This window comes from Pteropus alecto, unplaced genomic scaffold (assembly GCF_000325575.1).
Source record: "Pteropus alecto unplaced genomic scaffold, ASM32557v1 scaffold121, whole genome shotgun sequence".
NCBI classification, from domain to species: domain Eukaryota; kingdom Metazoa; phylum Chordata; class Mammalia; order Chiroptera; family Pteropodidae; genus Pteropus; species Pteropus alecto.
The window spans coordinates 8,397,862-8,423,433 of record NW_006434369.1 but is presented as its reverse complement, the minus strand read 5'-3'; the positions used below and the strand labels follow the sequence as shown (position 1 = coordinate 8,423,433).

The 25,572-nt window shown below is 39.2% G+C and overlaps 1 protein-coding gene across 6 annotated transcripts in view; it reads left to right on the top strand.

Moving 5' to 3' along the window:
* The window catches only part of PHACTR1 (phosphatase and actin regulator 1), a 489,864-nt gene that overhangs the window by 387,787 nt on the left and 76,505 nt on the right, over positions 1-25,572 (top strand). For 3 of the 6 annotated variants that reach the window (XM_025044935.1, XM_025044938.1, XM_025044936.1), the window contains 2 exons: positions 18,830-18,997; positions 21,116-21,322. In XM_025044935.1, coding sequence (XP_024900703.1) covers positions 18,830-18,997; positions 21,116-21,322 — 375 coding nt within the window. The remainder of the gene's footprint in view (positions 1-18,829; positions 18,998-21,115; positions 21,323-25,572) is intronic. The other 3 variants (XM_025044937.1, XM_025044940.1, XM_025044939.1) reach the window with 1 other exon arrangement.

Genomic DNA, 25,572 nt, shown 5'->3' with positions numbered 1-25,572 from the left:
AGATAAGGGTCACAAAAATATTTATTGTCTAGATGATGGAGGGAGGAGAAGAAAGGGACTAAAATTTGAAGTCCGTTTCACAGAGTACATGTAAAAATCTGGTTTTTCTGATAAAAGCATTTATGTTGTATCATTGTGGATATTAATCACGTTACCTTATATTACACTACGTGAGCAGCTAGAAACTTGGGCCCTGGATTCAAATTGCTCGGATTCAATTTCACTACTGACTAGCTGTGTAACTTTAATCAAATTGCTTTAATTTCTCTGTGCTTCTATTTCTTTATTTGAAAGTGTGAAAATATTTTGTGATGAGGATTACTTGACATGACACATGTATCTTAGTCTGCTACACCTGCCATAACAAAATACTGCCAACCAGGTGACTTGAAAAACAGAAATTTATTTCCTCATAGATCTAGAGGCTGGAAGGTCATGATCAAACTGCTAGCAGAATTGGCTCCTGATGAGGCCTTGCTCCTTGGTTTACAGATGGCTGCCTTTTTGCTATGTCCTCGTCTGGCCTTTTCTCTGTGTGCACACACTCCTGCCGTCTCTTCCTCTTCTTATGGGGACACCCGTTCTATTGGATTAGAGCCCCATCCTTATGACTTCACTTAACCTTAATTACCTCCTTAAAGGCCTTTTCTCCACGTACAGTCACATTGGGGGTTTGAGCTTCAACATATGAATTTGGGTGGAGTGTGACGTAATTCAGTCCCTAACACCATGTAAAGTTAGAATAGTGGCTATCGTCTCATAAATTCTCCAGAAATTGTTATTATAACAGTATCAGGAGTAGTTACATCATCATCATCCTTTATATTTTTTGAAACCCTTTACATGCCTTACCCTAGGTCAGCAGGCCCAGGAGTTAGGAAAGGACATCACTGTCCCCTTTTCTCTGAGTTTCAAAGATCTATAACCCCCTCAAAATAGCCTTACCATTATGGGTGGCCAAGGAGAAGCCAGCCCCCTGAGGCCTGATTTAATTTCTTTCTCATACCTCCACCCTGCCTCCTCTTAGCCTCCAAATGGATTGTTTCCTTGTCATCCATTCTTCCCTTTCTATGACATCATTCACCTCTTTGTATCTGAGATTCTGGTGGGTAAAACAAATTATATTGCCACAACCTGAGTGAACAGCGAGTAGCAAAGAGGCTTTAATTGTTTTTCAAGTCGTTCACTCCAAAGATAAATTTCATAGATTTGGAGCAATCATTTCTATATTGCCTGGCTGGTAATTCCTTATATTGTTCCACCTCCTATGTCAGCACACATGACTCTGGTCACCTGGCAGTAAAATAGTTTCCACCAGAGATATGTGGTCTCTGACAGTTTCCCATTGATTTGTAATTATTGCATCTGCCCATCTGCTCAAGTGCAGCCTGAGAGAACTGACCTCTGTTTACACTGTAGTGATACTGTTTTGTGCACGATATTGTTAATGTGGCGAAAAGCTGTTTATCTTTGGTAAAAAAAAAAGCTTTCTCTTCAATTTTTTTTTTACGTTATTGATTTTGCTTAATAACACCACCATTCATTCATAAAAAGTATAAAAATAAACTGTAGCGATTTGAAATTTGTAACTTTTGGGGCAGCAGGGTGAAATCAGAATTATTGAGGAATTAGGGCTCCTCAATATTCTTGGTATATTTCTTTGCAGGTTAATATCACCAACTGGTCGATAAATTCAAATCAGGCAAAATGAGAGCTTGGGTTGTAGAGGAAAAATTATCTCAAATGTCTATAAGAACTATAACAGGAATCCTTCATTTAATGGAATATGTTAGAAGTGGAGAACATAAGCTGCTCAGTGGCTTATTTTTTTTATTGGTTTCCATATAAAATCACATAAGTTTAGAGTACAAAGGAGATTTATGTAAAAGTTTAAAAATCAGAGAAAATTATTTTAACTCTGGGTATACTGAAGCCATGTAAGAATGTAGCCAACTTTGAAAACTACAAAAGAAGAAATTTTAAAATTATGTTGATCATAATATAGTGGGGACATAAAATTATAAATTCTTTTTCTCTCATTTTCTAAATTTTCCACAATACAGATATAGCAGTTTGATTAATAACATAATGTATACATTATGATTAACCATCATCACTCTAAATAATAAAAATGTTAAACCAAATAATGGTGGGAAATAATCTATAATTTGATAGACAGTTTATTTGTATTTTGATAGACAGTTATTGCACCAATACTATGGCCTATTTGTTTGAGAACTAAAACTCAGGAGTTCTCCTAGACTCTTGAGACATTCATTCGTTCATTCAACAAATTGGTACCCTCTGTGACAGGTGCTCTTCTAGATGCTGAGTTACAGTCATAACCAAAAGAGCAAAATCTTCACCTTCTCAGAGTCTACATTCTACTACAGGAAATAGGAAATAATTAAAAAGCACAGATATATGGTCAAGGAGTGATAAACACTATGTAGGAAAACAAAGCAGAGTAAAGAGATTAAGTCAGGAAGAGCAATGATTTTAGATACATACAATCATGGAGAAACTCTGGAGGAAGTGATACCTGCACAGAAATCTAAATGAAGGATCAGTGGCTGAAACAAGGGCATGGGTCCTACTACTGCTTCAAAACAACTTGTAACCTAATTCATGGGGTCTTAAATTCTTTAAATTGACTCAGTATGTTTCTTTTAAATTAAAGCCTCTGGATTGCATTTGACTCTCTCTTAGTTCTATAAGTCAGAGGCTATCAGCCTAAGCTCAGAGCCTGCAGTGGCTCCGTATTTCACACCCAGAAATTGCAAGTCCCTATGACAGCCTGTGAAGCCCTCCATGACTTGCCTTCTTCAGTTCCTTGGCTGTACTTCCTGATGACTTCCCCTCTGTGGCACCTCTCCAGCCTCACTTTCCAGCCCTTGAGGTTGGCCTTGGCCACACCCTCTTCCCAGAGCCCTCTTCCACCAGATCTCCATCTACATGGTTCACTCCCTTTCCAAGTCTTTGCTCAGAGATCACCTTCTCAATGCAACTTACCCAGAAGATTTTAAATTGCCAACTCCTTCCCTAAGTCCTTTGTCCCTTTACCATCTTCTACTGTTTTCTTTTTTTCTCCCCCCGCCCATCTTTTAGCACCTTCAAACATGCGCCATAAATTACTTATTTATTATGTTGATCTTTTTTCTCATCTGTCTCCTTACTGATATGTAAGCTCTATCAGGCAGGGCAAGACCTTCATCTGGCTTGTTCACTAATGTGGGCCTGCAACAGTGCCTGAGACATAGTGGATACTCAGCAAATGTTCATTGAAAGAACAACAAACGCAAGCCTAAGACTCTTTCTGCATGCTCACATGACTTGATTTATTCGCTGTGTTGGCAAAATGCTTGATCCTCCTTGTTTATTCAATTTTATGGTTCACGAAACTCTAATGCCAGTTATTTAAATAGGCAATATTATATTGTGTGTTTATTTATGTATATGGATGCTCAATACTTTTAAATAGTGGCTTTTAAAAGTTATGGAGAAAAATATCTTGAAAACGGTGAACTGTTCGGCCATTAGTAAAATAATGATGATATTTCATGGACTTAGCAGGGATCTCAAGAGGTCACTTGGCCTACCTACTGTGATTTTTCCAATATAGAGATAAAGTAGCTGAAGCCCAGTGAGGTTATTGACATGCCTAAGGGTATAGAGCCAGTGAGTGCGGACTCTGAAAACCCCTGCTAAGACCATATGTCCTCCATTTGGGATTTATAAGAAGACAGAAAAACTTTGTAATATAGTTGCCTATTGATAGTCAGAGGATCTTAATGAGCATTGCTATTAGTGGTTATTGCAAATCATCTCTACAAATAAACATAATGCTTGTATTTAGGGATAACAGCGGCTATTAAACTGTATTTTCATCACGGGGTTTTTCTATGAAACCTCATTTCTATCACAGTGTCACTTGCTTCATATAGTATGGGTATGTTTAATGCACATGAATGAATACATATATATATCACTTATCAAGAGGGGAGGAAAGGGACAGGAGACCATCTCTCTACCATGAAATGAGAAGCCATCGCCCTTGCATGTTACACATGTCCATACCCTAAATAGGAGCACAAAGCTGAGGCTGCTGCAGCTCTCCTCGTAGTTCCCACTGTAGTGACACCGAGACCTGGGGAAGAGAGATAATCCTGCAGGAGGAGAAAAATCATCAGGGGGACGAAAGAATAGAACTGATTGTGTACCAGTGAACAACGTCACTTTTCACGGTGTACCCGGAATTAGAGATAACATTTCACAGCAAATAATAAAGTGCAATGAAGTATATTTTTTTCCTTAATCGAGTTAGAGCAACATTTTAGAAAGTGTGATTTTTAATTATAAACACAAACAGAAGTTTGCTGAAATATACAACTCTTTCATGCAGAGGCTGCATTTTCTCCTCTCTGGCATTCAAGAGAAAAGAGCCCGATATTTAAATTAAAAGGTCATTATCTTTTAAAAATTAAAATAAAAATTCTCATCTGCATCAGAAGAGACAAATGTAGTAGGCTAGAGCCTTCTTAAATTCCATTGTTTATCTCATATCCCAGGTGTACAGACTTTTAAAAGTTTATGGGAAATGTTTTTCTCAACCTGTACCAGGCACTGTTATTTTGTCACATTTTAGCTATTTCTGATGTCTCACCTAGAAATGGCATCTTCTGAAAGCTGTGATTTTGAGTTGCTGTGTGAAAATGAAAAGCATTTACTTTCAGCATCAGTGACATATAATCATTTGTGTAGTAACTCAGCACCTGATGCAATGGATTGTCCCTAGTGCAGTAGCTGGAAAGTAGTTTAAACAATAAAGAGAATAAAGAGAAATTGTGATCAAAATTCTCGTGGGCAACACTGTTCTGTCAGAAAATCACTATCCCAAGCCAAAAAAATTAAAGAAATTATTATTTTAGCAATGAGCAAGCATTCCCCAGTAAATTTATTCACTTCTTGAATACCTGTTATGTCGCAGGCATCATTCTGGGCCCCAGGAATACCAGAAAGAACAAACCAGACTCCCCTGGCTAACAGAACTTACAGTGCTGGGAATAGGTTCAGGCGCTCTGCCGTTAAGATAGAGAAAGTAATGGGATGTGCAGGGGCACATCAGAGAGTCACCCACCCAGGCCTGGAGACTTAGGGAAGGCATCCTGGAAGGGGCGGTGTCTTAGAAGAAATCTGAAGTATGATAAAGATTATTGTAGAGAAGATGGGATGGTTAAGAGGAATGCTATATGTGGAAGGACTGACATATGTGGAGGCACCAAGTTGGCTTAAGTGAAAGAAACAGAGGGAGAGTGTCCAGCGTGTCTGTGAGGTGAGGGGGTGTTGGGCTGGATCATGTAGGCAAGAAAAGTCTATGAGTAGCTTTGAAAGGATTTTCCATGTGATCAGATTTGCAGCTTCATCAATCCACCTATGGGGAAAAGGACACTTGGAGGGAGACCAAGACATGAGTCAGGGAGATGAGTTAGCAGACTGTTTCTGGGATTCAGAGAATGTGATGGTACGTAGCAGGGAGGAGGGTAGTAAGGTTGTAAAGGGCAAGGGAGGACACCCTGGAGAATTAACAAAAATAGAGTCAACAGGGCCCTGTGACTGCTTAGATTTGGGGAGTGACGGAAAGGGTTTAAGCATGGCTGATACTCAGGCTTGGGCGACTGGGTGGACAGATACAGGGGACATTCACTGAGCCAGGAACCCAGGGGAAGCAAGCTTAGGGCACAAAATAATGTGATGGTTTAGCCGCATTTAGTTTGAGATATCAAAATGTCTAAGCAGACCACTAAATATACAGATTTGAAGCTCAAGAGGGAGTAACAGGTTTGGAATTGTCGGCATATAAATGATTGTAAAGTCATTATAAATTAATGACATTTCCCAGAGATGTAGAGTGAGAAAATAAATGTCCCTGATAGAAAATCCCATGGAACCCCAGCACCGAATGATCTGGGATTTTTTTTTTTTTTTTTTAACGATCTGGGAGTAAGAAGAACCCTCAAAGACTGAAAAGTAGCCAAAAAATAGGAAGTTAACCAGGAATGTATAGCGCTATGGAAGCTAAGACACGAGACTGTGGTTCAGTTTGGTGCGGGGGGTGAGGGGGTCCAAAGTGTCAAATGCAGACATGTCAAATAAGGTAAGGACTGAGAAATGTTCTTTTGATTATTTTTACATAAATAATTGTATTGTATGTTTAATTGTAGCCTCTTTAGTTACCTCTGAAGCCAATATGTAATCATCAGTATCTAAGTTAAGATGCTTCTGTTTTCAAGTAACCAAAAACCTAATTCAAGGAGGCTGAAGCGATAAGCCACTTTAGACCAATGATCTTTGTACGTTTGTCCTCTATTCCAAACGCTTCGATCAGTGTTTCCAGTTGTCAGTGCTCATCTACTATTTTTTGCACGAATGAGTGACTGAGGGAGTGAATGAATGAATGAATCTCACATGATAAAGTCTAGGGTTGGTTAATTTATAACCGCAGCTAAGGATGCCATCCTCAGGCTGCAACACTTTATTGTAACAAGATGGCTGTAGTAATTCCAGCATTTAATGAAGACACGATATCCAGAGGAAAAAGAAAGGGCTAGCTCTTCTTGGTATCTCTTTGTAACAGCAAGAAAACTTGCCCAAAAGCCTCACCAGAATTACTGTCGTTACTCATCGATCAGAATTTTTGGAGATAACCACTAGGTATTTTGTGCCCTGTTTTGACAGTTGTTTCCCTAAAACTAAGTGTTTCAGGTACAGTCAACACCAGAGAGCTGCTGCCCACCATGAGTTATCCTTGGAATACCCACCATGATACTACCTATCCCAACCACACCTGTGAAATCAAGGCAGGGCAGGGGACCTTGGGCACAGTGGGCACCAATGCCCTACCCAGGTGCCCCCAGCCTTCTGGTACTTGATCACTCCATACCCACTGACCTGCACTGACATCAGTAATGAGAAAGCAAGCCAAATTTTGGAAGGCTCGTAGCTAATAAAAGTAATGCTGGTCAGACCTAGAAAAACTTTCCTGACTTCATACTTTTGCCTCAGATTTATGCAGAGTCAGACAAGTCAGAGGGGCCCTAATCCCCACATAAATATCTGTAAGACAACAGCACTCTCCTAGGATCCTGATTCTGGCTTTCTCATTTTCTATCTACGAGAGACACAGGGCATCGTGTAATCTCTCTGGACCTGCTTTCTGATCAAATGTAACTCCAGGGTCCTGGACCGCTCCTGCCAGCAAGGCCGTGCTTTCCTTTAATCCTTTCTCATGTCTCTTAACCCCCAACCTGCTTGTTCGAAGGCATCTGTAGTCAACCAAGTGTTCTTCCTAGTGTCTCTGAAAATACCCATGGAATGGCAGTCCCTTCAACTCCATTCTGCCCTTGTTTGTCCTCTCATAGGGTTATTGGAGGATCAAAAGCATAATCCAATCTGGGCATTTAGGCAGCTGCCCATAATAAGTTCTCAATAAATATTAGCCATGATCTCCACCAGACATCTGGCCTGTACTGCTTTTCTGCTCTTCTTAGATGCCTGCCTTTTCTCTGCCCATCTCCCCTTCCCGGCTCCCCTTCACCTGAGCCTAGACTCTCCCTCATTCTGCCTGGAAGAGCTGAGATTCCATTATGAGGCTTCAGGACTTCTCGAAAGACCACATGCACCTGCGTAGACTTGGGTTCCTGCCATCCACACAAGACCTGCAGCACATGGAGCAGATCTCCCCTCCCTATGTTCCAGGCTTCCCACCGCTGCACTTTCCCTAAAGGAAATATCATCCACAGACCACTCATTGAAATGTGGACCAGTTTAGCAACATCATTTTAACCTCTCAGTTCCAGAAATGGGTTCACTTAGGCCCATGATTGCAATTTCCAAGTCCAGGGCTGTCCAATAGAATTTCCAGCAGTAATGGAAGTGTTCTATCATCTGTGCTGGCCAGTATAGTAGCCACTAACCACATGCAGTTGTTGAGCACTTCAAATGTGGCTAGTCTTACTGAGGAACTGTGTTTTAAATTTTATTTATTTTTAACTAACTTAAATAACAGCCATGTGTGGCCAGCGGGTACCCTATTGGAGAGCTCAGCTAGAGAAACAGAGCTGCTTAAATTTTGATACAGCTGGCCCCTACATCTTCCCTGCACCAACTCTAGCCATTAAAGATTTTTTAAATCTTTGATTCCAGTCTTCCAGGCTGGTCTACCCTATTCAACTATGAAAGGCCCCTTGCACAATGATCTATGGTTCTGTAAGAATTATACTCTCACATAATGGCATAGGAGAGAAACTGCGACATTCTATTCATTTTATATTCATTCCTTGTCCTAGTTGCATTTTTGACATCAAAATTCCCAGGAACAGGAAGATGGTGAATCCTCTTTGAGCTACAAACCTTGGAGCCAGAGTCATTATTTGGAAATAGTGGTCAGAACCATCAAACTTACATCATAGATGCTGTAAGAACCAATGGGCTTGGTGCGAATTTGGTGAGGAGGCTTATGTAACCAGGACAGATGAAAGAAACAATTCTGGGACACAGACACCACAATTTGACACAATAAGGTGTTTGTGGTTGGAGACGCAGTGAGAAGGCATGTGAGCAGTGGTTTGTTGACCAAGAAGTCCAGTTAAAGGCAGCAAATGTTGACAAGTCCAACAGGTAACAGCTGTAGGGAGATACAACTGAAACAACCTATGCAAGGTCAGTGTCTTTGCCACTTTTGTGATAGGAAGTCATTGCAATTCACATATTAAATGCTTCAGGCAAAAGCCTCTGAACAAGAGGAAAAAGACTATTAACATTCAAATAGGATATTAAATCCAGAACAGTTGCAACAATAAAAAAAGCAAGGTGTTTCTCCAGGCACAAAAGCATGTACCATTCCATTCCATGTATGAAATCATCCAGAGCATCACAGAATCAATCAAATTTTAAGATTTAAATAGTTTACACAGATTTTCAAGGTAGGAGGTTCAAGAGGATTCTGTGAGTCACAAAGATGCCTGTATCAGACAATAAGTAACCTCATGGCTCCTGCGAAATTGCTTTTGGATCTCAGCTGGTCAGAATAATCCAAAGACTTCTGGCTGCAAATAGAGGTAAAAGATAAACAGAAAGATTCTCTAATATTGCTTCTGAAAATATAGGTTCCCTGATCCTACGGAATCCTGCAGTGTCTGCCCTAAATCTTAGTGGTGCACAGATACTTTTAAACACACATTCCCCCTCCCCACCCCTCTCTCTCTCCCCCACCCCCTCCTCTCTCTCTCTCTCTCTCTCTCACACACACACACACACACACACACTCATAATGACTTTTCCTCAGTGGGAAAGAAAAATGCACGAGGAGAGTGAGAGAGGAGACTGCAGAGTTTTTTGTTTTGTTTTCTTTGCAAATAAGGCTTTCAAGTCAAATACTTGAGAGTCAAATACATTAATTAGTAAATAGACAGTATTTAATAGGAATATATTGTGTTCTATGTATGCTTAAAATTCTACAAAATAACATCTAGGACCATTTAGTGTAATCACATCAACTCCCTGAACTCAAGCATATTGAAGAAAATATTTCCAACAAAAGTCAACAAATACCAAGGAGCCATTTCCGACCTCTTAGGTTTAAAGCTCTTTAATATTTTAATAAAACCCTTAGATAAATTATTTCTTAGCTAACTGTTGCTTACATCATTTTACTGACCATGAGAACTGCTAGTGGCTTTAACTGCAATGATTTAAAGGTTATTGTGAATAACAGGAGTTTTTTCATAGCTCCGTACAGTCATGCACCACATAACGACATTTCAGTGGACAGTGGACCACATACATTTTTCTCCGGGCACAGCCTCCCATGCTGCCTTTCCTTCTCCTGTAAAGCAGGCACCATATTATGTGTCTAGCATTCGCCTTCTCCAGAGCAGTGAAGAATCAATTCAGTGACCTTTGCACATTATCTAGAGCCCTGGGGAAAAGTGTTGAGGAAGCAGCGCTCTCAGCCTGCCCAGGAGGCACTGAGCACTTCATTACCGAGACTGTGACCAATACAGTGATGTGTCGCATAACTGACGTTTCGGTCAACAAGGGGCCACACATATGACAGTGATTTCATAAGATTATAATGGAGCAGAAAAATTCCTATTACTGAGCGACGTCATAGCACAACCAGTCACTCAAGTGTTTGTGGTGGCACTGATGTCAACAAACCTACTGCTGCCAGTCATATAAAAGTATAGCACATACCACTTTGTACAGTGCATACTACTTGAAAGTGATAATAAACAACGTGCTACTTGTTTATGTATTTACTATATCATATTTTTTATCATCGTTTTAGAGTATATTTTTTCTACTTATAGAAAAATAGTTTTCTGTAAAACCGTATGCCGTGTTACACCAGCGGCAGCCTCCTACAACTTGTGTTTACCGCGTCTTTTGATTGCGTCATTTTCTCTTTTGTTTGATTTAATCTCATGTCGTTTTATAAATTTAGTGTAGCCTACGTGTGTGTACAGGGTTTATAAAGTCTACAGCCTTGTACAGTAATGTCCTAGGCCTTCACATTCACTCACCACTCACTCACTGACTCACCCAGAGCCACTTCCTGTCCGGCAAGCTCCATTCGTGGTAAGTGCCCTATATTGGCGAACCATTTTTTATCTTTTATACTCTATGTTTACTCTATCTTTTCTATGTTTGGATATGTTTAAATACACAAATGCTTACCACCACATTACAATCATTTACAGTATTCAGTACAGTAATGTGTTAAACAATCATGCTAGGAGCAATAATCTATACCACTTAGCCCAGGTGTGTAGTAGGCTGTACCATCTAGGTTTATATAAGTGTATTTTATGATATTTGCATAACGAAATCACCCAAGAATGCATTTATTTTATGATATTTGCATAACGAAATCACCCAAGAATGCATATTATTGCTAAAATGACACCTTTGTGGTTTATAAAACAATGGTTATGCTCCTTAATGGGTGAATATTTTCCCTACTTCAGTGGAAAAAGTATATGTCAATATAAAAAAAAAAGCCACTGGATGAAGTCTCTATTTCACGACTCACTAAAATTAGGACTGCCACCACCAGCGTGAACATCTTTGGAAAGCACCCTCAGCTCTTTGGGGTTACTCGTTAAGATGTGCCTTTTGGTCAAAGAACCCATCCGGGAAACTAAAATGAGAACATGGAATAGGCTGAGCAACACTCTTATCTCAAAGGGAAAAAACAATTAGCAGACGCTTGCATTAATCTCTTCCTCTGTGTCTTCACAAAGATAATTATTTGCTTTAACATAGGTGACTTTGTTTTTTGATTTTGCCTTAATTGCAGTTGACCCTTGAACAACATGGGTTTGAGCTGCATCGGTCCATCTCTATGTGGATTTTTCTTTTTTACTGTAAATACTGTAAGCATATTTTCTTTATGATTTTCGTAATATTTTCTTTTCTCTCGCTTACTTTATTGTAAGATACAGTATATAATACACATGACATACAAAATATGTGTTAATTGACTGTTTATGTTATTGATAAGGATTCTGGTCAAGAGTATGATATTAGTAGTTAAGTTTTTAAAGAGTCAAAAGTGACATATGAATTTTCACCTGCATGGGGGTCAATGCCTCTCACCCCCATGTTGTTCAAGGGCCAACTGTATAGCCATTGGTGATCATTACTGAATTAAAATGTGTTTGGATTTTCACAAGCGTGCATGTGTAAATGCTACACATTCATATTACTAACAAAAATGCAGTTTAACTAACACTTTCTAATGTTTTCAGCCCAAAATTGTCATTTGACACTTTAGTTACATGATAATTTTTCTTTACAATGGAAGCATAAATGCATCCATAATGTCCTTTATTCTTCTTCTCTACAAAGACTAACAGGAACAGAACTTGAGTATTAACTGAAAATTAAGTCTTATTTATAAAGGATTGCTATATTGTTCTTTTGCCAAAAGAAATTAAAATTTCAAAATGAGTCATTTTAAATGAGCTGACACATATATAAAATGAACAAGAACCAGGCACATAATAAATTCCAAAAATATTATTTAAGGTGTTGTTATAATGCCCAGCATAGGGCTTAACACTGAAGATGCTCCGAATGTTCCAAAATGCTCCAAAAAATGTTTCTTTCACCATCCCTTTCACCTTTCCTTTCTTCCCCCATCTTGCTAATGTGTACAGAGGCTTTTGATGTAGAACATGAGTCTCTAGCTCCTTACTAAAACTTTGCATGTCAGTTTTTTAAAATAAAAATATAAAGCTTTATTTAGCTAACAATAAACCTGAAATTCATCAATGCCCTTCTTAGTTCTTGATGTCATATATCCAAATAGAGTATGTCATACGATAAAAAAAAAAAAATCTAAATGAAAAATGATTTGCTGTTTTAGCTTATCTGTTATGTCAGGCTTATTTGCAAGGATTGTTTGTTTGTTTGTTTGTTTGTTTGTTTTGCGGGGGGTGGCTTACTCTCTTTCAATTGTCATACAAATAATACTTTGATCTGGAAGGAGAGCTTCATCTAACACAGTATTTTTCTTTTCAAGGGACAGAAACTGAGGTCCCAGAAATTAAGTGACTTGTTGCAAGCTAGTTATGCCAAAAACAAGAAGATAGCTCTTCCCATATTCAGAATCTGTCTTTGTCCAGTGCACCTGCTGTTTCTCTCATACCTGTTTACTGAGACACAGTCCTCCCAGGAGAATGTGGTTTATAACAGCATCCTTTCTATTGCCTATCAGTTACTCTTTCAATTTCTTTTTACCTGAGATGGAAAAGCATTTTCTTTCCTGGAGTCTCCAGACTATTAAGGAAATGAGTGGCCCAATTTTAAGACTCTTCTTGGAGTTTCTGAACCATTTTAGAGATAAGACGAATGGGAGCTCAAAGTGTAAGTATCACCTTTATTACTGGGAGAAGCTAGCCTGCAGGAGGCCATTGATGGGCCTGATAACTCTCTGCTCATGCCCTGCCCCCAAGCCTATATCTCAAAGTCAGTCCATTAAGAGGGAACATCTGAGTTCTGAATCAACACTAGTCCAAGCTGAAGAGGGAAGAGTACAGAGTACACCCCTGTGTTTACTGTTAAGATAGATATGATCTATCTGGTGGAGCAACAGGGGCCGATGGTTGCACCCTAGTGATGAGGTAACTCTGGAGACGGGTAAGGAGCTAAGCAAAAATAAGGAGAGTTTAGGAAAATGCCTCCTCAAGAAACCAGAAGAATGAGGAAGGGGTTTTCCCCTAACAAAACTTTTTCTTTTTTAATTCAATTTAACAATGCAGCATGTAGATTTTGTTTTTTATAATTACAAGCACTTTTACAAAAAATTTAATAATTATTAAACTCTACTTATATCTTGCCAAATTATGTCAGATCTTTGCCAACCTACATTCACACTTCATTTTGAGGTTTTTATAATCAACATGTACATATTGTTCTCCATTCCCGTGTTTGTACTTGACATTATTTCAAACACATTTTTATGTATCTGCATCACACACATGATCATTTCATTTGCATTTCTTTCATTCCTAGCAAGGCCATGCATTTGACAAGTGGCACCTGGGACTTGATCTTTATTTATTTGTACAAATACTCTTCATACTTGGAATAGTTATTTTTGATTAGCTATGTTTAGCTCATATTTCCCCGTTATGCTGGGTTCCTTTTATATTTGGTGTATGGCATTTTATTTTGCAAATTAAAAATTAAAAAGTTTCTATGTCAAAACTATCCACCTTGCTTCCCTTTTACACTGCCTGAATAAGTAAACGTGTATATGTGCATGTGTGAGTGTTCAGTACATTTTTTATACTATTTAGTCTAGTTTTGAAGTTTTATTTTTAGTTGTTTTATCTGTGTAGTTTATTGCAGTAATGGTTCAATGTATAGATATAAAGAAATATGTTGTACTCGTATTCAACTATTATTTATTAAATAATGAGTTCTTGTCCAACTACAAATACATTTTTAAACATAGGTTTCTGTATAAACCATAAGACATACTCTAGAAAACCAGATTCAGTGGTGAGCTCAAGTTTATATTATAGAGCTTTTCTTTTTCAGCATTAAAATTAATACTTTTTATCTAAACCTTCAAAGTATCATGAAGCCCACTTAGAACAAAACGTCTGTCTTTCATACAATTTTTTAAAAGTAGAAACTATTATTATATAGGTATCTACGAGAACCTGAAAGAATTTTAGTTGCCCATTCTCCATGGTGATATTCATCTATAGAAAAAAAAAATACTCAGTTAACCTTAAGCTTTGAGAAAATTTAATTGATCAGAAATTGATGTTGATCACCCTAAAACTAGAGAGTATTCCTAAAGCAAAATAAACAATAACAAAACAACAGTTTTTAAAAATCACTTGGAATATAGTCACAAAGTGACACCTGGTTATAGGTAGATGCAACTTCTAAACAAACCAAAACAAACAAAAAATTTAATGTATCATTTAGACCAATCCTGTGGAACACAACTTTTACCTAAATTACACTTTTAGAATATCTTTAAAATTCTATGCAAGACAAGATCCTCCCCTAGTATGATGTGGTCTCCATCTATTCTGAGTACATGCCTTCTATCTTCCTTCACTCCTTATTGTTCTTCCTCCACTTCTCAGGGTTTAACTTCTCACTATGGCTTCTTTTTCCCAACTCTCACAATCAGACAGCTCACAGTAATTCCTCTCTGTGTCTGCTTTTCTGCATTTCTTTATCATATCTTGCTCCACGGCATGCCTATTTTCTCCTTGACATCTGGCACAATGCCTGCCTGGCTGTGGGAGAAGAGGCAGAGCAGGGTGCGGTGTACAGGGCTTTGGAGGCGGCAAACTGATCAGTAGTTTCTACGTGTATCATAAGGAGCTAATGGAAAATGTCTGCCTTCCTCACAAGTTTATCGTGACGGTTGGCAGTTTCTTGTGTATGATACATGATATTAATTACAGTCTCTCAACAGGTGTTTATCAATTGAGTGAATTAATTCACTCTTATCTTTCATTTCATTCTCCGTAATTTGGCGTTAACTAGACTCTACCAAAGTCTTCATTTCTTATGCCTCACGAGAAGAATAAGGCTGACACAACGTCCATGGCCATTACTATATCTTAGATCTACTTCTGCATTCTCTTCTCTCCCACTTCTGTAACCTGATCTTACCTTGTTAGATATGTCTGCATCTGACTCACATTTTACTTCCACTCCACCTTACTGCTCTCTCCAGTCCCACTGTCTTTTGTAACAAGTTTTTGTTCATGATCCATGGTTGGACAGTACTTTTATTGTCCTCTCTGAGGTTTAAACCAACCATCTCTCTTCCATGTTAGCCAGATAAACAGCATTTCCTGCCCTATGGGTCATCATGAGAAGGCACTGTTGCCATTCCAGGTTCTCTTGACTCTCTAACCTAGTGATTCTCAAATTGAGGAACGCTGACCAGCAAAAGCAGCTTCAATATGTTAGAAACCTACTGGATCAGAAACCCTGGGGGTGGGGCCCAGGAATCTGTGTTTTAACTACTTCCCCCCACCCCACCCTGAGAATTGCGATGCTCACTGTAGTTTGAGAACCACTGCTTCAACCCATCCATTCTCTTCTCCTGCCTTCTCCCTTCCACCTATTCACAATTTACTAATTCTAGTAGAGCATGTCGTATAGTTGGAGGTCATTGTATGCCATTTTGAAAACCATTGTTACAGATAATTTTGGATCATGTAAAGCAAAATAATTTCTAGTACTCAATGAACTCTTCCTCATCCATAATAACAAGAGGTGGTGATGATCTAAATGCAGGTACAAATAATCCATAAGGCTCATCTTAATCAGGAAGGTTAAATTCTTCCTGGAAAAAAACAATGTTTTTCTGATAATGCTTTTAAAATAATGCTGGTAAAGGTGCTGATACACGGTTCTGGTAAATAGCTTAATGACATGGAGACCCTCAATAGTCTTCGAGTTAATCACACTTGGAATTACCAAACATTAGGAATTCCCAGCTATTTTCTTGGCTTGATGTTGAGTATGTGGGGTTCCTTACATTAATTTTTCTACTTTTGTGTATGTTTGAAAATGTCATAAAATTTTTTAAATAACAGTTACTTAACAAAGACAGTATCACTCTATCCCCATGTATATGAATCCAAATCAAATGGTTTAACTTTTGTCACTGTCAATCTTTGTCATAAATGACGTTAGTAATGAATTTGTTGTACCCACTGAATGGTTTTAATTATTCTACTAGATATGTACATATAGGTACATATATAGATATGTATATATGTACATATATACATGCACACATGTATGTAGATAGATAGATAAAACATGGTTATTCATGTTAATGATGGAGAAGTGACCAAAAGCTAAGAAAACTGTGTGATCTGTACATAGCTGCTGTGTAAATAGAAAAGTTCTTTAGAAAAACAATTTCACAAGATCCAGATATGTGTCACTAGACATTAAATTATTAATAGATACAAACTTGATTTATTGGCATCTCTTCTAAAGAGGAGAACTCTAACTGCAGAAAAGATTTTCCACAAGAAGGTGGCCAGCAGAACTTTCTTTTTTCATCATAACGTAAAACATTTGAAATTTCTTTTTGTCTAACCATAGAGAGATAGCTACATAAACGTTAGTATATTTACTCAATATAATCACCAAGATAATAATTTTACAAATTACAATACTATAATAGTAAAAAAAAAAAAAAAGACAAAATTTGATACATAGTAAGATTACAAACATGAAAAATATGTGCAGAAAAAGGAACTATCTGTTAGAGTGGCAATTTGATCAGTGTCTTATTTCTTTTTTTCTCCTATTTTTATTTTTTCAATGGAAACATGTATTTAGAAATTATGACAGTGGAATTCCCAAGATTGTTTCCTCTTCAAAGTGGTCTGGGCCTTTGTAACTTAGCAAAGGTACTTTTAATTCATAAGGAGCTACATTTTTTGAAAGTTTATAGTCCCAAGAGGAGTGAGTAATACTGCTGTACTCTGTCACTAGCGAAGCCTCTGGCACTAAGCCGGCTGCCTTGGTGAAACTAAGGTTCACGAAAAGAATCTAAAGTAATCCATCTGCAGTTGTATCTTTTTCCCAATGTCGCTTCCGTGGTACTTCTAACTGTTTAAATGTATAGCAATCATTCCATTGCATTTTTACCCCCAAAGAAGCAGAGCTTGGCAATACCATTGAAACTCCTCTTCTGGTTACTTTATCCAGGACTTTTATTACACTTAGAACATCAGAAATCAAGGTGGTTTCCTAGAGATTTATTAAACTGAATGGCAGCTGACTGGGAACTTTAAGCAGAGCTACTTCCCGCAGCATCAGTTTGAACATGCTATATTCAAGCGTGTTAAGGGGAATGGGGACCATGCATTATGGGGTGGTGATGCAGTGACACTCACACCGCAGCCTTTCCCATGCTGAAGACTTGCCGTTCAGTTGTGTACTCTCCATGGCACTGGTCTCACAGTCCTCACTGCTCTTGTTCTCTTACTAATGAGGAGTAGTGATCCTGCTGCTAATCACAATTATAATAAGTACTGCTACCATTTGGGGCATACAAAAAGGCCAAATGAAAAAAAGAAAGAGAGAAAATACGCAATCTTCAAGTGTCTGTGCTTTATATTATCTGCTTCAGATGATTTTTTGGTATTCATTATATTTTTTCTATGTTTATAGAAGGCGCAGGTCAAATATCATATGCCCTTGAACCATATGCTACCTAAACCTGTTCATTTGTAGCTTACTTTGTTGAACATACGTTTCATCGAGCCAGTTCTAACTGGGGGGAAGGGGTCTGGCGGAGGATTATTTGTCACCATATATCATTATGTATAATATTAAAATCTTGAGAGGAGCATAGCAAAAAGAAAGGATTATTTATCCAAGATTAATCTTGGAGCCATTTTTTTCCAAGTAAATCATCTTTCTTCCAGTTTTAAGGCAGATAATTGCTTTGCCGGTTTCTGTATTTCTGACTAAGCGTCACCTAGTCTTTCATCTAGATATTTACTCATTTGACTGGAACAGCTTTCAGTCCTCTTTAAAAATTAATTTGACCTTAATGTCTACTTATGTAGGACTCCCCTGGGCTAAGATGAAATCACACTGGGGGATTTTGATTTGACAAATGGCCACTGTGCAGGAGCCTTTGATCTTCCATCAGGGTGTTAACTAGCTGCCCCTTGCTTTGCTGAGCTTTAAGCAAGACCAGAATCTGCCACCCACGTGGTGGAGTGATCGCTGCTGAGCTCTTCTCAGCCTCCTGGAGCTGCTGCAGCCCTTCAGCTGGGATTTGGGCAGAGGTAAAGAGAAGACAAGATGAATTTTTTTCCTGTGACCTTGCAATACCGTTGTCCTGGCGCTCGTTAAGTGATACGGCACACTTTACTCAAAGTAGGAATTTCTAATCTTGGTTTTCCAATCTCTGAGTCCTGCTCAGTTTTCCCAACTTTTCAAAAATGATGAAGAAAAAATTATTTTAGTTCATTTTCATTAAAAAAAAAATAAAGACAGATTACAGTTAGAGAGATGAAGAGAAAACAGATAATTGCTAAAGGTCATGGGAAACTGTTGTCCTGGTGGTTAAATGTTATACCTCTAAAAATAAATGTTTTAAAAGCAAAAGAACAAGCGTAGACTTTACGTACTGATCTTGGTAAAGCTTTTTCAAAAACATCTTAACTCAGTTAGCAGGCTATAAATGTCACCCTTCCCTAGGAGGCAGGCATCGTCTAACTCTGCACTCTCCTTCTCCCTCTGACAGATGGGGAGCTCTCCATATCAAATGAAGATGACTCCCTGGAAAATGGACAGTCCCTGAGCGCCAGCCAGCTGTCTCTGCCTGCCCTGTCCGAAATGGAGCCAGTCCCGATGCCCAGGGATCCCTGCTCATACGAGGTGCTCCAACCTTCAGACATCATGGATGGGACAGGTAATGCCCTTGACAGAGTTGTAGCACAGGTGCCCAGCAAGCATGTGGTGTTAGGGATATTTGCCCTGACTGGACTTGGGGTTCTAATGTAAGCCTGAGCATAAGAATCTTCTAGAAATGGGGATGATATGGACCAACTGGTACATAATGAGTATAAAAACATGGAAGATATTTACAGTTATTGTTCTATAATTTTTAAAAACATTTTTATGACTTTAATCTCTTTAAAAGAAGATGTGCCCTGTTTTTGTAACATTGATAATTTAAAATGTCATTGTTCTGTTTTCTAACACTCATTTCTATTAAGAACAAGCTAAAGAATCCTATGCTTTTATATGGTACCTATCTAATCACCTGTTCATAAGGCCCCGGCATGCCCTTTAATCCGAGAGCCAGTATACCAGTTAATAGTTCTATCAATTTAGCAAATTGTTTCAATTTACTGTAGATAATTAATGTGTTCATTGGCTATTAAATTGTATACAATTTGCTAGTTAACTTGTATCTCACCAACAGATGATTTTGATGCCATCTGACTATCACTCCTTCTTTGGTCCAAAGCCCTCTGAGTGGCCAATAGTCATCCCTGCGGGAGGTTTGCAAAATGATCCTTATTAGCCTGAAGATGGGACCCTCTCATAGCATGAAGGGCTGGACCTTGTTGCCAGGAGACAAACCTGGGGAAAGGGACCTCTGGGAATGTCTGGTCTGGATAGAAAGGCCACATCCTTTCTCCACACCAGATGTAAAGTCTTCATCAGCAGAGCTCAGCAGGGAGAATGAGGTGATGTTTCACATAGTCAATTCCCAGACTTCACTTTGGGTCTGGGTGAGTCATTGCTCCATCAGTATGTCCTACACTGATAATAAGTGTCCCTGGAGACAGGGGGAGAATTTAGCACTCGTGAGGATTATTTGCAGAGCTTTAATCAGGATACTGTAGGGAATACTGCTACCCAGATCAGAGAAGAGGAAGAGGGTGGGAGGAGTCATTTCTAGAGATTCTTATTGTAGCAGCGATGGGAGGAAGGAGATGCAACTGAGTTACACCCCTCCACTCCCCAAACTGCAGAGATTTTTCCAACTAATGTAGTGAATTGTGTTTTTTATCCAACCTTCCTTGTGACATTGAATCAAATGGATTTGATTGGTATATTGAGATCTGTCATCCCAGTGAAGTCACAGTGTCAGTCTGCCATCGGCCAGATGGCCCGTATGGCGGGGAGGTCTGTGCTGCCATCCAGGGCAGCTCTTCACTGGAGCCAGTTGGGGTCCCCCATGAGGGAAAGGAACAGTCAGGCCCAATGCAGAGCAAAGAGAAATGGGGTGAACTGAAACAAGAAAATCATAATTCTGGCGAGTGAGAGGAGAGAGGAGGGAGGAGACAAAAAGGTGTTGACTTGGAACGTCCTCCACCTTGTCAAGGTTGATAAGAGCTGCAGGGGCAGGAAGGTGCCCTTGAAACTGCAGAGCGCCCACCAGATGATACTGCCTAGCTCAAATGGCTCTAGAGCCTGAGGAGCAGCTGCCCCAGGAGTATGGGGCAGCCCTCCTGGTGTCAGCCTCTAGGCTGTCTTCATCACCTGGTATCCCTGGGAGCAGAGATACAGAAGACTCAGCAGGCAAAGACAAGAATCTGCCTTCTCTTCCTCCTCAGCCAAGGACAAACAGGCCCAAAAGAAAGTGCTGGTGTTTGGCACTGGTTTGGGTCAGAGAGGGCTCTTTGTCCCTGATCCACTACACCTGCCATCTGTTGATTATTGCTGTGGTCCCATGAGTCACATTTTAGAGCACCCAATAGAATTTGTCTTATAAAGGCCAAGATTGAAGTGGTGAAGATTTGGATAGTTTTGAGAAAATGTCCTCTTCCTTTTTCTCCCTCTCACTCCTTCCACCTCTCCTTCTTCTGCCTCTGCCTCCTCGCTGTGCCTCCCCCAATCCCTGCTTTATTTGATTTCTGATGTCTTCTCTTTGACTCTCCACACATACGTGACAACCTGGAACAGTCGGTGCTCTGCTGTGTTGCTAACCCACATCCCTGTCCTGTGTGCTCCCGTCAGCCACACCTGCACTGCATTTGTGTAATGTCTCCTGTGTGTCATGTGGTTGTCCCCTCAGTGTCTGAAGAGAGTCCCTCTGCCAGTGAGTCTGGAGTCCTCCTGTCCCAAGATCCTTCAGCCAAACCAGTCCTGCTACTGCCCCCCAAAAAACCTGCTGCTTTCTCTGGAGACCATGAGGAGACCCCAGTGAAGCAGCTGTCCCTTCTCAAGCAACCCCCTGCCCTGCCTCCCAAACCCACTGCCAGGATTGCCAACCACTTAACAGGTGAGTCAAGAAGTCTCTGGGGGCGTACAGTTCTCCCTTCCCTTCAAGGGATAGTCTCTTTTCTGTTTTTTCTTTTTACCTGAAGCCTGATGTACCACTTTGGCAAGGTTGCTCCATGGGATACGTGGGTGTTTCCGTGTGTGTCTTGGTACATGCAGTCACGGCCTGGGTTTGTGTGTTTGTGTCCAGCAGCATTCTATATACACCCACCAATCATAAGCCAAGAGCCTTCAGTTGCATGTATCTGTAAATGTGATACGTTGGTGTTTAAGTACTACTTCAAGATTATTTACCCATCTGAGTGAATTAGATGTAATGTCAAAATCTTTGCAAAGATAAAGAGTGGTTCCTTTCATAATCAGTTTGTCAAAGCTTTAAATTTTTGATCTGAAGCCCAGCATTTTCTTCTATTAAAATTCGTGTCTGTGCTGTCCTCTTAAAAATAAAAAAAAAGCAACGACAATAATCTTCAAAGTATTTTGGGAAATGCTTTTACAAGGAGAATAAACTTAAAAACGTTGTCATAAATGACTTTTATATTTTTATTTTTAAAGCTTTACTTAACAAATGTACCCAGCTATTAAACTGGGCATCCATAAAATTGCACTTCCCTGCATATTAGTACATGAATTTGTGATTTAAGGTTGTGGTGTATCAGACATTAAAGATTTCAGAGGGTCGTTTCTCCAACCTTGATAGTAATCTTACCTGATACTGATTACCTTTCTACAGTGTCTTTGGTATTTTTATAGTTTCTATTGATCGCTGTACATTTTTATAAGTTGGAATGGGGATAGAGGTTAGGAAGAATTTTCACTTATTTTATAGTAGAAAAACTGAAGTTCAAGAAAACTAAGTGACTTTTCCAGGGTTGCAAGGGATTCTGCAATAGAGCCATGATCAGACCTTGTGTTTTCCAACTCCTAGTTCAATGAATGCTGTTCCAGGATAGCAGGATGCCCCCCACATGGTGCCAAGCTTTATTAGAGTCCAGTTTAAACATAGGGTTGTGTCAAAGTACTCTGTCAATGTGTGTGTCCATCCAAGTCAGATGTTTGTAGTTCAGAGGAGCAAATTTTTATCTAAATGAACCATTCAACACATTAATAACACTTTACTTCAGTGCCCCCAAATTTAAATGCATAGAAAACCACAATGGAGAATGTGCCTTCATAAGCCTCCCTCTAAGAGAGCACCATTGTCCATCCATCTATCTATCCATCCATCTATCCATCTATCCATCCATCCATCCATCGAAAATCTAATACTGCTATGCATGGTCTTTTATCATCTGTTTTGTGCACTCAGCAATATCCTGTGAACTGATTCTCATGTTAGTGAATATTCCACAGCATGATTTTGTAAGCTGCTTGGTGTAGATTAGGATTTACCTGACCTCTTACGGGCTTTTCATCCTTTCTATTGTAAACATAACAATGGCAAACATCCTCAGCAGCATACATTTATCTTTATAAGCATCTTTGAGCTTTCCCTAATTGACTTCTAGAATTAGAATTGCTAATTCACATTTACAGTGGGCCCTTGAACAACACAGAGATTAGAGGTGCCAATACCCCTTGCACAGTCAAAAATCCACTTTTAACTCCCTAAAAACCTAAGTTGTTCCTCAATATTTGTGGAGTTTGGTTTCAGGACTGACATGGATACCAAAATCCAAGGATTCTCACTCAAGTCTCCTATGTAAAATGATGTAGAACAATGCTTATAGCCCTCTGCATCCTCAGATTCCCAACTGCAGATCGAAAACAGTACAGGTATTCTGCATATAAGCAGACCCACATAGTTCAAACCTGTGTCATTCAAGAGTCAACTATTTATGTAAAAAATAGAGTAGCAAAGGATTACCGATTACCGTCAAGAGTGATACTTGTAATTCAGTGCAGTCTGATAAAGGTTATTAGAGAAGGTGGAGGCTTGAGCTGACCCTTAAAGCATGAAAGGCATCTATAGAGAATGAGGGAAGAACATTTCAGGAAAGAAGACCCTAGACAAAGACTCAGAGGTGGCAATGTCCGAGTCAGTGACGAGGTGCCTAAACCAGGAGGGTCCATCTCCAGCTGTATTGAGAGGGATAGTCACTGGATAAGGCATACGAGGATTTAGATTGTATTCCTGCGGCAATGGAAAGCCTTTAGAGGTTTTTGAGCAGGCAAGTGATACAATGAAAACTAGCCTTTAGAAGGTTTTCCTGGGTCACTGTGTAGAATGAACAGAAAGAAGAGAAGATTGAAGGCCTAACAGAGAAGCCACTGAGGCTAGCCGTATGCTTCGTTCTCCAAAATCACCAGTTGATTTAAATTGAACACTTTGAGACCATTTAAGAGGCTACTCCAGTTGTTGAAATATGAGCTAACAAGCATCTGGCTGATTGCAGAGGTAAGAGAGAGAACAGAACAATGGAAAGACATTTTAAAGGAATAATTGACAGAATTTCTTAGCCAACAACACCTCTAATTTATCTAGTTATTTAATTAATGAAGGCACCCTCCATTCATTCATAGCTTCAGCTCTGAGCCCTGACCTTGGGTAGCCTGGTAACCACAGCACTCTTGAAATCTGAGGGACTAAAAATATCTAAATTAGCTTAACCTCTCTGGCTTCCTTTGTCCTTTCCTAAGGAGAATGGACTTTGCATATTATCTATAAACCTCGCCTTCATATAGCTTGGATCAAATGGATAAAAATACATAAAAGCTACTCAGTCCTTACCATATTGTACCTCATAGCCTCTTAAATAGGAAGACAAAACAGGTGCAGCAGTGTATGGGCTGCGAGTCTAGCGTTATTATGGGGGGTTTAAACTCAATTAGGCTTGCTTAATTTTTGTAAGTGAGTAATCAGTCATAATGAATGTAGATCACCATGAGGCAGCTACATTAACCCTCTTCTGTTACTAATTACTCTAGGGACATCTGGGCCGTGTCAGAAGGAATTAATAAACTAAGAATTCTAGAACTCTAAATTGAGACTTAAAATTTTCACCATGTTCTCAATATCTGTTGTTCTGTTGATGGGGCAATTCGAAAGACACTAAGAGTGATTAACGGAGAGTGCTGGTGGTTGACAGTCTGGTGGAATGCTGGAGGAAGCGTGAGTCTGCACTGGGGTTACTTCCAGGTATATGATCAGGAAAAAAGAAACAGAAATATCTCTGCTCTGCTATTTGCCTCAACTTCATCAGGAAAGCCATAATTAACTTGGAGACTTTCTCTGTCTTACAAATTTTTTCTGTTCTTAAGCCAGGTAAAGAGAAGCCCTCCTGCTCTCCCAAACTATTTTTCTTTTTCTCCCACGGAACCTCTTCTATCTTATCTCATTCAGCATCAGCATACATAGTAGCACGTAATACAGGATCAGGAGGTGTTGGACATCAAATTCTCTTCCATTCTGGAAGTACAGTGCCAGCAGAGCTGGTTGCATAATGAATATTATCTGAGATGAATAATTCTCTAAATTAGTCCTTCTTGGAATGATGGCTAACCCTAGAGGAAAGAATGACTGAGAAAAAAAGAAGAAGAAGAAGAAAATTCAAAGAAAAAAAAAAAAAAACACTGTTTCCTTCCTTTGTAGGTCTTCATCAGTTACTTCTCCAGTCATCTTGGCTCCTGAAATTAAATGCATGAATAATCCGTGCCTTCTGCATAAAGTACCTGTGACTAGGTACCCCACAAGTGCCATTTGAATGAAAGATAAATAATCTATGTGATAGCTGGCCTTCACAGTCTGACATTCACACTTAGGTATTAATAATGGCAGTTGCCATTTTTTGAGAACTTTATGATATACTATTTAGTCCTGTGAGGTGATACTATTGTCATTCTATCCTTTTTCTAGAGGACGAAAATGAAGTTTAGAGAAGTTGAATGACTTGGTCATGTTTACATAACTAGAAAGTGGCAGAGGTGAACTGGACCCATTTTGTTGGACTCCAGAGTCCTCACTTATAACCATTAGTTTATACCATCTCCGCCAAGATACCTTTCCTTAAAATTTGTAAAAATAAAATCATTGGCTTTCTTTGAGTCTTTTTTTTTTTTTGCTTCGTATGTTATAATCTGCTTAATACAAAAAATTATCCAGTCTTTCCAAACTAAGTAATGTTCAGAGGGCACTTAATTATAAAGAAGAGGACTTGAGTGCAGGTGGGTTGGGTTTCAAAGAATGTGATATAAGGAGACAGTCTATAAGAATCAAGAATGGGGCAAATCACATTGGAAGTATTTGGTCAC